The sequence below is a fragment of the Salvelinus alpinus genome, chromosome 28 (assembly GCF_045679555.1).
Source record: "Salvelinus alpinus chromosome 28, SLU_Salpinus.1, whole genome shotgun sequence".
Lineage (NCBI taxonomy): Eukaryota > Metazoa > Chordata > Actinopteri > Salmoniformes > Salmonidae > Salvelinus > Salvelinus alpinus.
The window spans coordinates 23116125-23131205 of record NC_092113.1 but is presented as its reverse complement, the minus strand read 5'-3'; the positions used below and the strand labels follow the sequence as shown (position 1 = coordinate 23131205).

General features: G+C 50.0%; 1 protein-coding gene across 1 annotated transcript in view; it reads left to right on the top strand.

Annotated features, from left to right (window-relative positions):
* The window catches only part of LOC139557435 (bridge-like lipid transfer protein family member 3A), a 69726-nt gene that overhangs the window by 39541 nt on the left and 15104 nt on the right, over nt 1-15081 (top strand). The window contains exons 8-9 of the mRNA XM_071372243.1: nt 3921-4104; nt 7611-7697. Of these exons, the coding sequence (XP_071228344.1) occupies nt 3921-4104; nt 7611-7697 (271 nt within the window). The remainder of the gene's footprint in view (nt 1-3920; nt 4105-7610; nt 7698-15081) is intronic.

Below are 15081 nucleotides of genomic sequence, written 5' to 3'. Positions count from 1 at the left end.
AACATTTGGGCAGAAGGTACGCCGACCTCTTCCTCCTGCTCGGGGAAGAGACAGGGGCTGATAACCCAGGGAACATTCAAAAGGGCGATAGGCCCGTGGCAGAGCAGAGAAGGGTGTTGCGTGCGTATTCCACCCACACAAGCTGCTTTCTCCAGGTGGTGGGGTTGGCGGAGACCAGGCAGTGCAGAGTCTTCTCAAGGTCCTGGTTGGCTATCTCCGATTGGCCATTGGACTGGGGGTGGAACCCAGAGGACAGGCTGGCTGACGACCCAGTGACAGTGCAGAACACCTTCCAGAACTGGGATGAGACCTGAGGATCCCGGTCGGAGACCAGTCCATGGATCCGGAAGACGTGCTACACCATGAGCTGGGCCGTCTCCTTGGCCAAGGCTAGTTTGGGGATAGGAACGAAGTGGGTGGCCTTGAAAAACCGGTCGACCACAGTCAGGATGGCAGGATTGCCCTTAGATGTGGGGAGAGCCGTGACGAAATCCAGGGATATGTGGGACCAAGGAGGGTGAGGGACAGGCAGAGGTTGCAGAAGGCCAAGCGGAGCTTGATTAGGAGTCTTGTTCTGAGCACACACTGTGCAAGCGGTGACAAATGCGGAGACGTCAGGGACCATGGTGGGCCACCAAAAGTGTCGTCGCACAAATGCTAGGGTCTGGCAGGAACCTGGGTGGCAGGCCAGTCTGGAGGACCGCGGAGCGGACCGTGTCAGGCACGAACATCCGGTTATCGGGACTCCCCCCCCCCCCCCCAACTGAGTGCCGTTGCCAGGCACGAGGTGGGAAGGATGGTCTCGGGCTCTGGGGTATTAGCCGTGGGGCTATAACAGTGAGACAGTGCATCTGGCTTGACATTCCTGGATCCCGGCCGATATGAGAGAGAGAAGTTGAACCGTGTGAACAGCAGAGCCCATCTAGCTTGCCTGGAATTGAGGCGTTTGGCGGTGCGGAGATACTCCAGATTTTTGTGGTCGGTCCATATGGGGAACGGCTGTTCCGCCCCTTCCAACCAGTGCCTCCATTCCTCCAATGCCATCTTCACTGCGAGAAGCTCACAATTTCCCACATCGTAGTTTTTCTCCCTGGTGGTGAGGCGATGGGAGAAGAAGGCGCAGGGATGTAGCTTCAGGTCCAGGGCAGAACGCTGGGACAGGACCGCTCCCACTCCTACATCCGATGCATCGGCCTCCACCACAAACTGACAGGAAGGGTCAGGATGAACTAGGATGGGATCAGTGGTGAAGCGGTGTTTGAGGTCAGCAGCAGGGGACCACGTGAACGGAACCTTGGGAGTAGTGAGTGGAGTAGTGAGTGCTGACGGGGGAAGTCGGGGTGCTGTAACCGCGGATGAAGTGGCGATAGAAGTTGGCGAACCCCAGAAAACGTTGCAGCTGCACCCTGAACGAAGGCTGGGGCCAATCCACCACCACTCTCACCTTCCCAGGATCCATCTGGACACTCCCAGCAGAGATGATGTACCCCAGAAAGGGGATGGTTTAGCGATGGAACTCTCACTTCTCTGCCTTGATAAACAGCTGGTTGTCCAGGAGGCGTTGAAGAACCTGTCGGACTTGGAGCACACGTTCTTGGGGGGAGCGAGAGAAGACGAGGATGTCATGAAGATGTAGATGAAGACGAACCGGTTCAACATGTCACAGAGAACATCATTTACCAGAGCCTGGAACACAGCAGGGGCGTTGGTGAGGCCAAATGGCATGACCAAATACTCATAGTGGCCGCTGGCCGTGTTGAAGGCGGTCTTCATCTCCCTCCCGTATCCACACCAGGCGGTAGGCATTCCATAGATCCAGCTTGTAAAACACGGTGGCCCCCTGGAGCAGTTCGAGGCCGAGAAGATGAGTGGTAGCGGGTAGCGGTTCTTCACAGTTATGTCATAGAGTCCCCGGTAGTCGATGCACGGGCAAAGAGAGGACGAATGACGTATAAATCCTGCAGCTAGGGAGTCCCCAATGTAGGTGTCCATAGCCTTGTTCTCTGGTCCCGACAGCGAGTACAGTCGTGCTAGGTAGAAGGTCAATCCCACAGTCATATATTCGGTGCGGCGGAAGCGAAGTGGCCTGGGCCTTGTTGAACACCTCCCGAAGGTCCTCGTACTCCACGGGAATGGTGGAGAGGTCCGGGGCACCTTCCGAGCCCCCAGGAAGACGTCCCGGGGCAGGTTGCGCTGACTTCAGACACTGAGTGTGGTAGAACGGACTCCAGCCCATGATGGCACCAGTAGATGAGGGGATTGTGTCGCTGGAGCCAGGAGAAACCCAATACCACGGGAATCTGAGGAGACTTCATGAGCAGGAATTGAATATTCTTGCTGTGATTCCCTGACACCCGTAGGTTGATGGGAGTGGTAATATGAGTGACCTGGCCTATAGAGCGCCTATCCAGCGCTCTAACATTCATGGGAGTGGAGAGGGGCTGAGAGGGGATGTTCAGCTCGGAAGCCAGGGTAGCATCCAAAAGTTTAAGAGTTTAAGACTGGCTTCCCCACAGCAGAGTGCCATGAACAGGGGTGCGAGCAAGGGAAGCGGGAAAGTTCTCCATATGACCCACCAAAGTACTCATTCCTACCAGTGAGCCTGATCTCTTTAAAGGACAAGGGGACACAAAATGACCAAGAGTCCTGCAATAGAGACAACTCTTAATGTTGATCCTGTATTGCCGTTCCGCTGCCGATAGCCCAGCTCTATCTAGTTGCGTAGGCTCGGGAAGCGGTGACTCAGCCGTCTCCGGCGACTCTGGGGGAAGGTCGGGAGGCCTCGGGTTCTCTCGGCAATGGGATCATCGGACACTTCCGGGACGACTCAGAGGCAAGGTGAAATCCCTGGATGTGCGAGCGAAGTGGAATTTCCTCTCCCTCTATCATTCCCGTAGTCGCCCATCGATTCGGATGGTCAACGTGATGAGGGAATCGATATCCCGAGCAGCAAGCTCGTCCTTGAACTCCTCCGAGATGCTGTGCAGGAACATATTGAACAGTGCTTCCTGGTTCCAAGCACTCTCCGCTGCCAATGTGCGGAAATCCACCGCATAGTCAGCCACACTGCAGGAGTCCTGCCGAAACTGGGTTAGCTCCCGTGTAGCTTCTCTCCCGGAGAATGGGGTGTAAAAAACATTCTTCACCTCTCCCACGAACCCCTCCTCATAATGCATGTAACCGCAAACTGTTCACACCCCATTTGTTAGAGTAAATACAATTTTTTTGATACCTGATTGACTCAACAAAATCAATGGTGGCCCTCTTGGGGTCGAGGCCCTTTATCAGGATAAAGGTAAGACCCAGATGCAGACCGTGTCGAAGGAACAGGACGGCAGGCAGGCAGAGTGGTCAGGCGGGCGGGCTCAGGGTCAGGACAGGCAAGGGGCAAAACCAGAAGGACGAGAAAAGAGAGACTGGAGAAAAGCAGGAGCTGATACAAAAAACGCTGGTTGACTTGACAAACAGAGAACACCTGTATAAATACACAGGGGAAGATGGGTGGCACCTGGAGGGGGATGGAGACAATCACAAAGACAGGTGAAACAGATCAGGGTGTGACACCCTTGGGCACATAAACTGGCCATGGTAATTAGAAGATTTAGATGGCTGGTTATTATATTTTACCTACAAAGCTAACATGAGCTAGTTGATCAACTGGATATTTCTGAAAGGTTATAAGTAGCTCCCTATGTTCTGTCAGTGAATGACAAACTGCCCATGCATTACCACATTTCAAACTCTAACTACTCTCAACAGCAGTAGCCTAAGGTAAAAGCCTGACTAATTTCCAAAATGTGTCGGGACCCATGGTCGGTATTGACCCCGTTCTGGGTCCGCCTGTTGAGTATGGCTGGTCTGGATATTATAATAGTCTTTGTGATAGTTAGAGATAATAATGGTATGATTTTGTGTTACAGACTGCACCCCCATCCCCTGGTATCCACAATCTATGGACAGACCCTTCACCCCCTCCCAGCGTTGGTGTACCCAGTACCCTGGACCAGTACTTTGATCAACACGACGTCAAAGAGTCCTCCTACCACACCTTCATCTCTCGTCTAGATCTGCACATATGTAACGACAGCTCCTCAGCAGATCCCGGTTAGTCCCACAGACTATCCCACAGACACCCCAAAAATGTCAGTGTACAGAATTAGCCTATAACAAAGGTCAAATAGGGGGTGTGTCACGCCCTGGCCTTAGTATTCTTTGTTTTATTTATTCTTTTAGTTAGGTCAGGGTGTGACATGGGGAGTGTATGTGTTTTTGTAGTGTCTAGGGTGGTTGTAAGGTTTAGGGGGTTTATTAGAGTAGTTGGGTTTATGTTTAGTATAGGTATCTAGCTGTGTCTATGGTTGTGTGTAGTTGTCTAGGGAAGTCTATGGTTGCCTGAATGGGTTCTCAATTAGAGACAGCTGGTTATTGTTGTCTCTGATTGGGAGCCATATTTAAGGTAACCATAGGCTTTAGCTGTTTGTGGGGTATTGTCTATGTCGATGTTCTATGTTGCTTGTAGGCACTAGTTCATGTTTAGCTTCACGTTCGTCTGTTTTGTTATTTTGTAAAGTGGTTTCGTTTGGTGTTCGTTCTCTTCAAATAAAAGGAAGATGACTTACTTTCCACGCGCTGCATGTTGGTCCTCACTCTCTACTATAGACGATCGTGACAGAATACCCCACCAATGCGGGATCAAGCAGCGCGAAAAGCGGCAACAGGAGCAGCGCAAGGAGGAATGGAAATGGGAGCGTAATCTGGACTACACTACGTGGGAGGAGATCGACAGGTGGGCGATCGACCCAGGGCGAGTGCCGGAGCCAGCCTGGGATTCTCTGGAGCAGTGTGAGGAGGGATACCGGCGAATGGAGGCAGCACGACGACGCGGTAGGAAGCCTGTGAGTCAGCCCAAAAAAATTATTGGGGGGGGGCTTAGAGGTAGTGGGCCGAGGGCAGGTAGGAGACCTGCACCCACTTCACAGGCTAACCGTGGAGAGCGGGAGTACGGGCGAACACCGTGTTACGCAGTAGAGCACACGGTGTCTCCTGTACGTGTTCATAGCCCGGTGCGGGTTATTCCACCTCCCCGCACTGGTAGGGCTAGATTGGGCATTGAGCCAGGTGCCATGATGCCGGTTCAACGCGTCTGGTCTCCAGTGCGTCTTCTCGGGCCGGCATACATGGCACCAGCCTTACGCATGTTGTCCCCGGTTCGCCTACATAGCCCGGTGCGGGTTATTCCACCTCCCCGCACTGGTCGGGCGACGGGGAGCATTCAACCAGGTAAGGTTGGGCAGGCTCGGTGTTCAAGGGAACCAGTACGCCTGCACGGTCCGGTATTTCCGGCACCACCTCCCCGCCCCAGTCCAGTTCCACCAGTGCCTACACCACGTAACAGGCTTCCAGTGTGTCTCCAGAGCCCTGTTCCTCCTCCACGCACTCGTCTTATGGTGCGTGTCTCCAGCCCGGTACCACCAATTCCGGCACCACGCACTAAGCCTCCTGTGCGTCTCCAGAGTCCTGTGCATCCTGTTGCTGCTCCCCGCACTAGCCCTGAGATGCGTGTCCCCAGTCCGGTACCACCAGTTCCGGCCCCACGCACGAGGCCTAATGTGCGTCCCCAGGGTCCAGTATGCCCTGTTCCTTCTCCCCGCACTAGCCTTAAAGTGCGTGTCCTTAGCCCGGTGCCTCCAGTTCCGGCACCACGCACCAGGCCTACAGTGCGCCTCATCCGGCCAGAGCCATCCGTCTCCCCAGCGCCATCTGAGCCATCCGTCTCCCCAGCGCCATCTGAGCCATCCGTCTCCCCAGCGCCATCTGAGCCATCCGTCTCTCCAGCGCCATCTGAGCCATCCGTCTCCCCAGCGCCGTCTGTGTCATCCGTCTGCCCAGAGCCATTAGAGCCGCCCGTCTGTCCCGAGCCGTCAGAGCCGTTAGTCAGTCAGGAGCCGCTAGAGCCATTCGTCAGTCAGGATCTGCCAGAGCCGCCAACCAGACAGGATCTGCCAGAGCCGCCAACCAGACAGGATCTGCCAGAGCCGCCAACCAGACAGGATCTGCCAGAGCCGCCAACCAGACAGGATCTGCCAGAGCCGCCAACCAGACAGGATCTGCCAGAGCCGCCAACCAGACAGGATCTGCCAGAGCCGTCAGCCAGCCGTGAGCAGCCAGATCCTTCAGCCAGCCGTGAGCAGCCAGATCCGTCAGCCAGCCGTGAGCAGCCAGATCCGTCAGCCAGCCATGAGCAGCCAGATCCGTCAGCCAGCCATGAGCAGCCAGATCCGTCAGCCAGCCATGAGCAGCCAGATCCGTCAGCCAGCCATGAGCAGCCAGATCCGTCAGCCAGCCAGGAGCAGCCAGATCCGTCAGCCAGCCATGAGCAGCCAGATCCGTCAGCCAGCCATGAGCAGCCAGATCCGTCAGCCAGCCATGAGCCGTCCAGCCAGGATCCGCCAGAGCCGTCCAGCCAGGATCCGTCCCTCAGTCCGGAGCTGCCGTCCCTCAGTCCGGAGCTGCCCCTTATCCTGGTGCTGCCCCTTATCCTGGTGCTGCCCCTTATCCTGGTGCTGCCCCTTATCCTGGTGCTGCCCCTTATCCTGGTGCTGCCCCTTATCCCGGTGCTGCCCCTTAGTCCGGTGCTGCCCCTTAGTCCGGTGCTGCCCCTTAGTCCGGTGCTGCCCCTTAGTCCGGTGCTGCCCCTTAATCCAGTGGGGTTAATGTGGAGGGTGGCCATTTGGAGGAGGCTACGTAAGCGGGTAGTGACTATGGTGGGGTGGGGACCACGACCTGTGCCGGAGCCGCCGCCGTGGAAGGAAGCCCACCCAGACCCTCCCCTAGACTATGTGCTGGTGCGCCCGGAGTTCGCACCTTAAGGGGGGGGTTATGTCACGCCCTGGCCTTAGTATTCTTTGTTTTATTTATTATTTTAGTTAGGTCAGGGTGTGACATGGGGAGTGTATGTGTTTTTGTAGTGTCTAGGGTGGTTGTAAGGTTTAGGGGGTTTATTAGAGTAGTTGGGTTTATGTTTAGTATAGGTATCTAGCTGTGTCTATGGTTGTGTGTAGTTGTCTATGGTTGCCTGAATGGGTTCTCAATTAGAGACAGCTGGTTATTGTTGTCTCTGATTGGGAGCCATATTTAAGGTAACCATAGGCTTTAGCTGTTTGTGGGGTATTGTCTATGTCGATGTTCTATGTTGCTTGTAGGCACTAGTTCATGTTTAGCTTCACGTTCGTCTGTTTTGTTATTTTGTAAAGTGGTTTCGTTTGGTGTTCGTTCTCTTCAAATAAAAGGAAGATGACTTACTTTCCACGCGCTGCATGTTGGTCCTCACTCTCTACTATAGACGATCGTGACAGAGTGCTTATATTTTTCCTGTTTCACACATGTACAAGTGTGTAACCTGTACAAGTTCGTGGTGCGAAATGGAAATTTGTTTTTGCATATCCTGAGGCACCCTCGGAGAGTATGACCTTTTCTTTCCTGAAGAGATCCAATCTATACTTTCTGGTTGTCCTAATATTCTTTAATTAAAACAATTAGGATCTTGATGATGGAACTTAGTTGTCAGAGGTGAACAAAGCTTTTGACCTCTGACTTCTCATGTCACACAGATGAGCCTCCACCTCCAGGCTCCCAGGGTGCAATGCAGTTGACCTTCCGCAAGCTGGGTTTTGACTACTACCCCATCCACCGGCCTGGTGAGTGTACTTCAGTGTTTCCGCTGCAGTCATTTATATATTGCGCTGCGCTACGGCAAAATAATATGAAACATGAAAAAATATTTCTGCCGAGGCGCACTTTGAAGATGATAAAACAGTCCACATTTACTTCTCCTTTGCAAACAAAATGAGTAATGAATAGAAAAACCAGACAACCCCATAGTGGAATAGTTAACCTATTTACCTTGTCAGCTTGTTGTTGTGTGTGCTATGTGAGAGAGAGAGATTCCTCTTGAACATTCACGTTACAAGTGCCATAGGGAGGGAAACATGCATTCTGACAAGCAGTCAATGCACGAAAATTATTGCAGTCACGGGGAAAACAACAGTTTTAATTAGAGGTCAACCGATTAATCGGCATGGCCGATTTTAATTAGGGCCGATTTCAAGTTTTCATAACAATCGGTAATCAGCCTTTTTGGACGCCGATTATGGCCGATTACATTGCAATCCACGAGGAGACTGCGTGGCAGGCTGACCACCTGTTATGCGAGTGCAGCATCAAAAGGACCTTGTGGCTGCAAGGAGCCAAGGTAAGTTGCTAGCTAGCATTAAACTTATCTTATAAAAAACAATATATCTTCACATAATCACTAGTTAACTACACATGGTTGATATTACTAGGCTAACTAGCTTGTCCTGCGTTGCATATAATCAATGCGGTGCCTGTTAATTTATCATCGAATCACAGCCTACTTCAACTTCGCCAAACAGGTGATGATTTAACAAAAGCGCATTTATGAAAAAAGCACAATCGTTGCACAAATGTACCTTTCTTAAAATCTATACACAGAAGTATATATTTTTTAACTATTTAGTTAAAATAAATTAATGTTAGCAGGCAATATTAACTAGGGAAATTGTATCACTTCTCTTGCGTTTAGTGCAAGCAGAGTCATAGTACATGCAGCAGTTCGGGCCGCCTGGCTCGTTCCGAACTGTGTGAAGACCATTTCTTCCTAACAAAGACCGTAATTAATTTGCCAGACTTTTACATAATTATGACATAACATTGAAGGTTGTGCAATGTAACAGCAATATTTAGACTTAGGGTTGCCACCCGTTCGATGAATTACGGAACGGTTCCGAATTTCACTGAAAGAATAAACGTTTTGTTTTCAAAATGATAGTTTCCGGATTTGACCATATTAATGACCAAAGGCTTGTATTTCTGTGTGTTTATTATATTATAATTAAGTCTATGATTTGATAGAGCAGTCTGACTGAGCGGTGGTAGGCAGCAGCACGCTCGTAAGCATTCATTCAAACAGCACTTTACTGTGTTTGCCAGCAGCTCTTAGCAATGCTTGAAGCACAGCACTTTATGACTTCAAGCCTATCAACTCCCGAGATTAGGCTGGCAATACTGAAGTGCCTATAAGAACATCCAATAGTCAAAGGTATATGAAATAAAAAAAATGGTATAGAAAGAAATAGTCGACGCGTCCTAATTCCTAGAATAATTTGCGGCTGAACATGAAAGGGGTTCCTTCGTTATTTTACCGTTCATGTCTTCCATAGGGAATGTCTTGATCTACTTCAAATAAGGTCTGCGTTTCGTGCAGGCTTAAACCGCCTAGGTGTTTTGATACTCGTGTAAATCTCGCTAGGATAAGGTAACGTTTGTCAACATATTTTAATAAACCCACTCCACAAAAAATTCATATTAGTTTATATTTAGCCAATATTGATCAGAGTTACCTTGTCCTATGGATATCTACACAGATATCAAATTGGCACGGTGGTGTAAGCCTACACGAAACACAGACCTTATTTTAAGTGAATCTAAAAATATCATATGGAATAAATGAATGAAGGAACCACTTTTCAGATTTTGCTGGAAGGTGTCATGGGAATTATGACTCACACTTTGGTAGTCAATTCTTACAGTACCCATTATTAAAATAAGATTTCCTGCATATAGAAATTACAGTTTTTGTTTTCAACATTCATCACAGGTAACTTAAACTCAATTTTTTTATTACTCCTGCGTTGTCTTGGCTGTGTGCTTAGGGTAGTTTTCCCATTGGAAGGTGACACTTCACCCCAGTCTGAGGTCCTGCCTTTGAAAAATATCCCCACAGCGTGATACTGCCACCACCTTGCTTCACCATAGGGATGGTGCCAGGTTTCCTCCAGACGTGACTCTTGGCATTCAGGCAAAAGAGTACAATCTTGGTTTCATCAGACCAGATAATCTTGTTTCTCATGGTCTGAGAGTCCTTTAGGTGCCTTTTGGCAAACTCTTGGAGACCTTCAATGCTGCAGACATTTTTTGTTACCCTTCCCCAGATCTGTTCCTCGACACAATCCTGTCTCAGAGCTCTACAGACAATTCCTTTGACCTCATGGCTTGGCTTTTGCTCTGACATGCACTGTTACTGTGGGACCATATATATACAGGTGTGTGCCTTTCCAAATCATGTCCAATCAATTGAATTTACCACAGGTGGACTTCAATCATCCAAGATGGCATAGCAGTCAGACGTCCTTTGTCCTCGTCTTGTCGTGTCCCGTGTGTATTATATTTTCTTCACATATCTTTTTTATATCTTTTTTTCTAAAAACTCAACTTCAAAACACTCTCCTGCAACCCGCCTCACCAATAAAAATAAGTGTTATTCACCTCAATTCTGAAATCCACAACAGAAGCTAGCCAGAAGTTAGTATTCAGCTAACCACGGTTGGCGGTCATCAGCTATCCTTTAGCTCGAAAAGCTATCGCCAGTTTTGTACACTGCGACTCAGACCAGAGCATACCGGACCTATTTTCTCTCCATATCCCCGGATTTCTACCGCAAGCTCTGGACATTTACACCTGGATCCTGCAGCTAGCTAGCTGCTATCCGAGTGACTATTGGCTAACGTCAATCCCGGAGCAAACATCAATTATTCCGGAGCTAGCCAGCTGAAGAGTTCCATCAGCCACTCCTGGGCTACAATCACCTATCCGGACCCGTTTTACTGCCGATGCAGCCCCACCGGGCCTTCACGACTGGACTACCGACGTTATCTGCCCGAGGAAGTTATCCAACTGTCCCCTCTGTCACGACGTAACCTGAACGCCCATCTGCGGCCCGCTAATCGTTAGCTGTCTTATCGGCTGCTATCTGAATAGGTCTATCAGACAAATTTATTGGGCCACTATAACTATAACTATTTTGCCAATTGGATTGGTCCCCTCTACCACACGGAACCCCACTAATCTACAGACGGAAACGCACGAGGTGGCTAAAAATAGACCTCCATCTTCTGCCAGCTTGCTACCCATGGCCCGGCTAGCTGTCTGAATCGCCGTGACCAACCAACCTCACTACTCACTGGACCCTTATGATCACTCGGCTAAGCATGCCTCTCCTTAATGTCAATATGCCTTGTCCATTGCTGTTCTGGTTAGTGTTTATTGGCTTATTTCACTGTAGAGCCTCTAGCCCTGTTCATTATACCTTATCCAACCTTTCAGTTCCACCACCCACACATGCGATGACATCACCTGGTTTCAATGATGTTTCTAGAGACAATATCTCTCTCATCATCACTCAATGCCTAGGTTTACCTCCACTGTATTCACATCCTACCATACCTTTGTCTGTACATTATACCTTGAAGCTATTTTATCGCCCCCAGAAACCTGCTCCTTTTACTCTCTGTTCCGGACGTCCTAGACGACCAATTCTCATAGCTTTTAGCCGTATCCGTATCTTACTCCTCCTCTGTTCCTCTGGTGATGTAGAGGTGAATCCAGGCCCTGCAGTGCCTAGCTCCACTCTTATTCCCCAGGCGCTCTCTTTTGATGACTTCTGTAACCGTAATAGCCTTGGTTTCATGTATGTTAACATTAGAAGCCTCCTCCCTAAGTTTGTTTTATTCACTGCTTTAGCACACTCTGCCAACCCGGATGTCCTAGCCGTGTCTGAATCCTGGCTTAGGAAGACCACCAAAAATTCTGAAATTTTCATCCCTAACTACAACATTTTCAGACAAGATAGAACGGCCAAAGGGGGCGGTGTTGCAATCTACTGCAGAGATAGCCTGCAGAGTTCTGTCCTACTATCCAGGTCTGTACCCAAACAATTTGAACTTCTACTTTTAAAAATCCACCTCTCTAAAAACAAGTCTCTCACCGTTGCCGCCTGCTATAGACCACCCTCTGCCCCCAGCTGTGCTCTGGACACCATATGTGAACTGATTGCCCCCCATCTATCTTCAGAGCTCGTGCTGCTAGGTGACCTAAACTGGGACATGCTTAACACCCCAGCCATCCTACAATCTAAGCTTGATCCCCTCAATCTCACACAAATTATCAATGAACCTACCAGGTACCACCTCAAAGCCGTAAACACGGGCACCCTCATAGATATCATCCTAACCAACCTAACCCTCTAAATACACCTCTGCTGTTTTCAACCAAGATCTCAGCGATCACTGCCTCATTGCCTGCATCCGTAATGGGTCAGCGGTCAAACGACCTCCACTCATCACTGTCAAACGCTACCTGAAACACTTCAGCGAGCAGGCCTTTCTAATCGACCTGGCCCGGGTATCCTGGAAGGATTTTGACCTCATCCCGTCAGTAGAGGATGCCTGGTTATTTTTGAAAAATGCCTTCCTCACCATCTTAAATAAGCATGCCACATTAAATACATTTTGAACCAGGAACAGATATAGCCCTTGGTTCTCTCCAGACCTGACTGCCCTTAACCAACACAAAAACATCCTTTGGAGTTTCAAACAGAAATTTGCTTCCTGCAACACGAACTCAAAAACGTTCTGGGACACTGTAAAGTCCATGGAGAATAAGAGCACCTCCTCCCAGCTGCCCACTGCACCGAGGATAGGAAACTCTGTCACCACCGACAAATCCACTATAATTGAGAATTTCAATAAGTATTTTTCTACGGCTGGCCATGCTTTCCACCTGGCTACCCCTACCCCGGTCAACAGCACTGCACCCCCACAGCAACTTGCCCAAGCCTTCCCAATTTCTCCTTCTCCCAAATCCAGTCAACTGATGTTCTGAAAGAGCTGCAAAATCTGGACCCCTACAAATCAGCCGGGCTAGACAATCTGGACCCTTTCTTTCTAAAATGATCTGCCGAAATTGTTGCAACCCCTATTACTAGCCTGATCAACCTCTCTTTCGTGTAGTCTGAGATTCCCAAAGATTGGAAAGCAGCTGCGGTCATCCCCCTCTTCAAAGGGGGGGACACTCTTGACCCAAACTGCTACAGACCTATATCTATCCTACCCTGCCTTTCTAAGGTCTTCGAAAGCCAAGTCAACAAACAGATTACCGACCATTTCGAATCCCACCGCAACTTCTCCGCTATGCAATCTGGTTTCAGAGCTGGTCATGGGTGCACCTCAGCCACGCTCAAGGTCCTAAACAATATCTTAACCGCCATCGATAAGAAACAATACTGTGCAGCCGTATTCATTGACCTGGCCAAGGCTTTCGACTCTGTCAATCACCACATCCTCATCGGCAGACTCAATAGCCTTGGTTTCTCAAATGATTGCCTCGCCTGGTTCACCAACTACTTCTCTGATAGAGTTCAGTGTGTCAAATCGGAGGGCCTGTTGTCCTGGGCCTCTGGCAGTCTCTATGGGGGTGCCACAGGGTTCAATTCTTGGGCCGACTCTCTTCTCTGTATACATCAATGATGTCGATCTTGCTGCTGGTGAGTCTCTGATCCACCTCTACGCAGACGACACCATTCTGTATACTTCTGGCCCTTCTTTGGACACTGTGTTAACAACCCTCCAGACGAGCTTCAATGCCATACAACTCTCCTTCCGTGGCCTCCAACTGCTCTTAAATACAAGTAAAACTAAATGCATGCTCTTCAACCGATCGCTGCCTGCACCTGCCAGCCCGTCCAGCATCACTACTCTGGAGGGTTCTGACTTAGAATATGTGGACAACTACAAATACCTAGGTGTCTGGTTAGACTGTAAACTCTCCTTCCAGACTCACATCAAACATCTCCAATCCAAAGTTAAATCTAGAATTGGCTTCCTATTTCGCAACAAAGCATCCTTCACTCATGCTGCCAAACATACCCTTGTAAAACTGACCATCCTACCGATCCTCGACTTCGGTGATGTCATCTACAAAATAGCCTCCAGTACCCTACTCAATAAATTGGATGCAGTCTATCAATGTGCCATCCGTTTTGTCACCAAAGCCCCATATACTACCCACCACTGCGACCTGTAAGCTCTCGTTGGCTGGCTCTCGCTTCATTCGCCAAACCACTGGCTCCAGGTCATCTACAAGACCTTGCTAGGTAAAGTCCCCCCTTATCTCAGCTCGCTGGTCACCATAGCAGCACCCACCTGTAGCACGCGCTCCAGCAGGTATATCTCTCTGGTCACCCCCAAAGCCAATTCCTCCTTTGGCTGCCTCTCCTTCCAGTTCTCTGCTGCCAATGACTGGAACGAACTACAAAAATCTCTGAAACTGGAAACACTTATCTCCCTCACTAGCTTTAAGCACCAGCTGTCAGAGCAGCTCACAGATTACTGCACCTGTACATAGCCCATCTATAATTTAGCGCAAACAACTACCGCTTCCCCTACTGTATTTATTTATTTTGCTCCTTTGCACCCCATTATTTCTCTTTCTACTTTGCACATTCTTCCACTGCAAATCTACCATTCCAGTGTTTTACTTGCTATATTGTATTTACTTCGCCACCATGGCCTTTTTTTGCCTTTACCTCCCTTCTCACCTCATTTGCTGACATTGTATATATACTTATTTTTCTACTGTATTATTGACTGTATGTTTGTTTTACTCCATGTGTAACTCTGTGTTGTTGTATGTGTCGAACTGCTTTTCTTTATCTTGGCCAGGTCGCAATTGTCACGCCCTGACCTTAGTTATCTTTGTTTTCTTTATTATTTTGGTTAGGTCAGGGTGTGACGAGGGCGGCATGTGTGTTTTTGCCTTGTCTAGGGGTTTTATATATCTATGGGGCCGCCCGTCTGTCCTGAGCCGCCTGAGCCGCCCGTCTGTCCTGAGCCGCCTGAGCCGCCCGTCTGTCCTGAGCCGCCTGAGCCGCCCGTCTGTCCTGAGCCGCCCGTCTGTCCTGAGCCGCCCGTCTGTCCTGAGCCACCCGTCTGTCCTGAGCCGCCCGTCTGTCCTGAGCCGCCCGTCTGTCCTGAGCCGCCCGTCTGTCCTGAGCCGCCTGAGCCGCCCGTCTGTCCTGAGCCGCCCGTCTGTCCTGAGCCGCCCGTCTGTCCTGAGCCGCCTGAGCCGCCCGTCTGTCCTGAGCCGCCCGTCTGTCCTGAGCTGCCTGAGCCGCCCGTCTGTCCTGAGCCGCCTGAGCCGCCCGTCTGTCCTGAGCCGCCTGAGCCG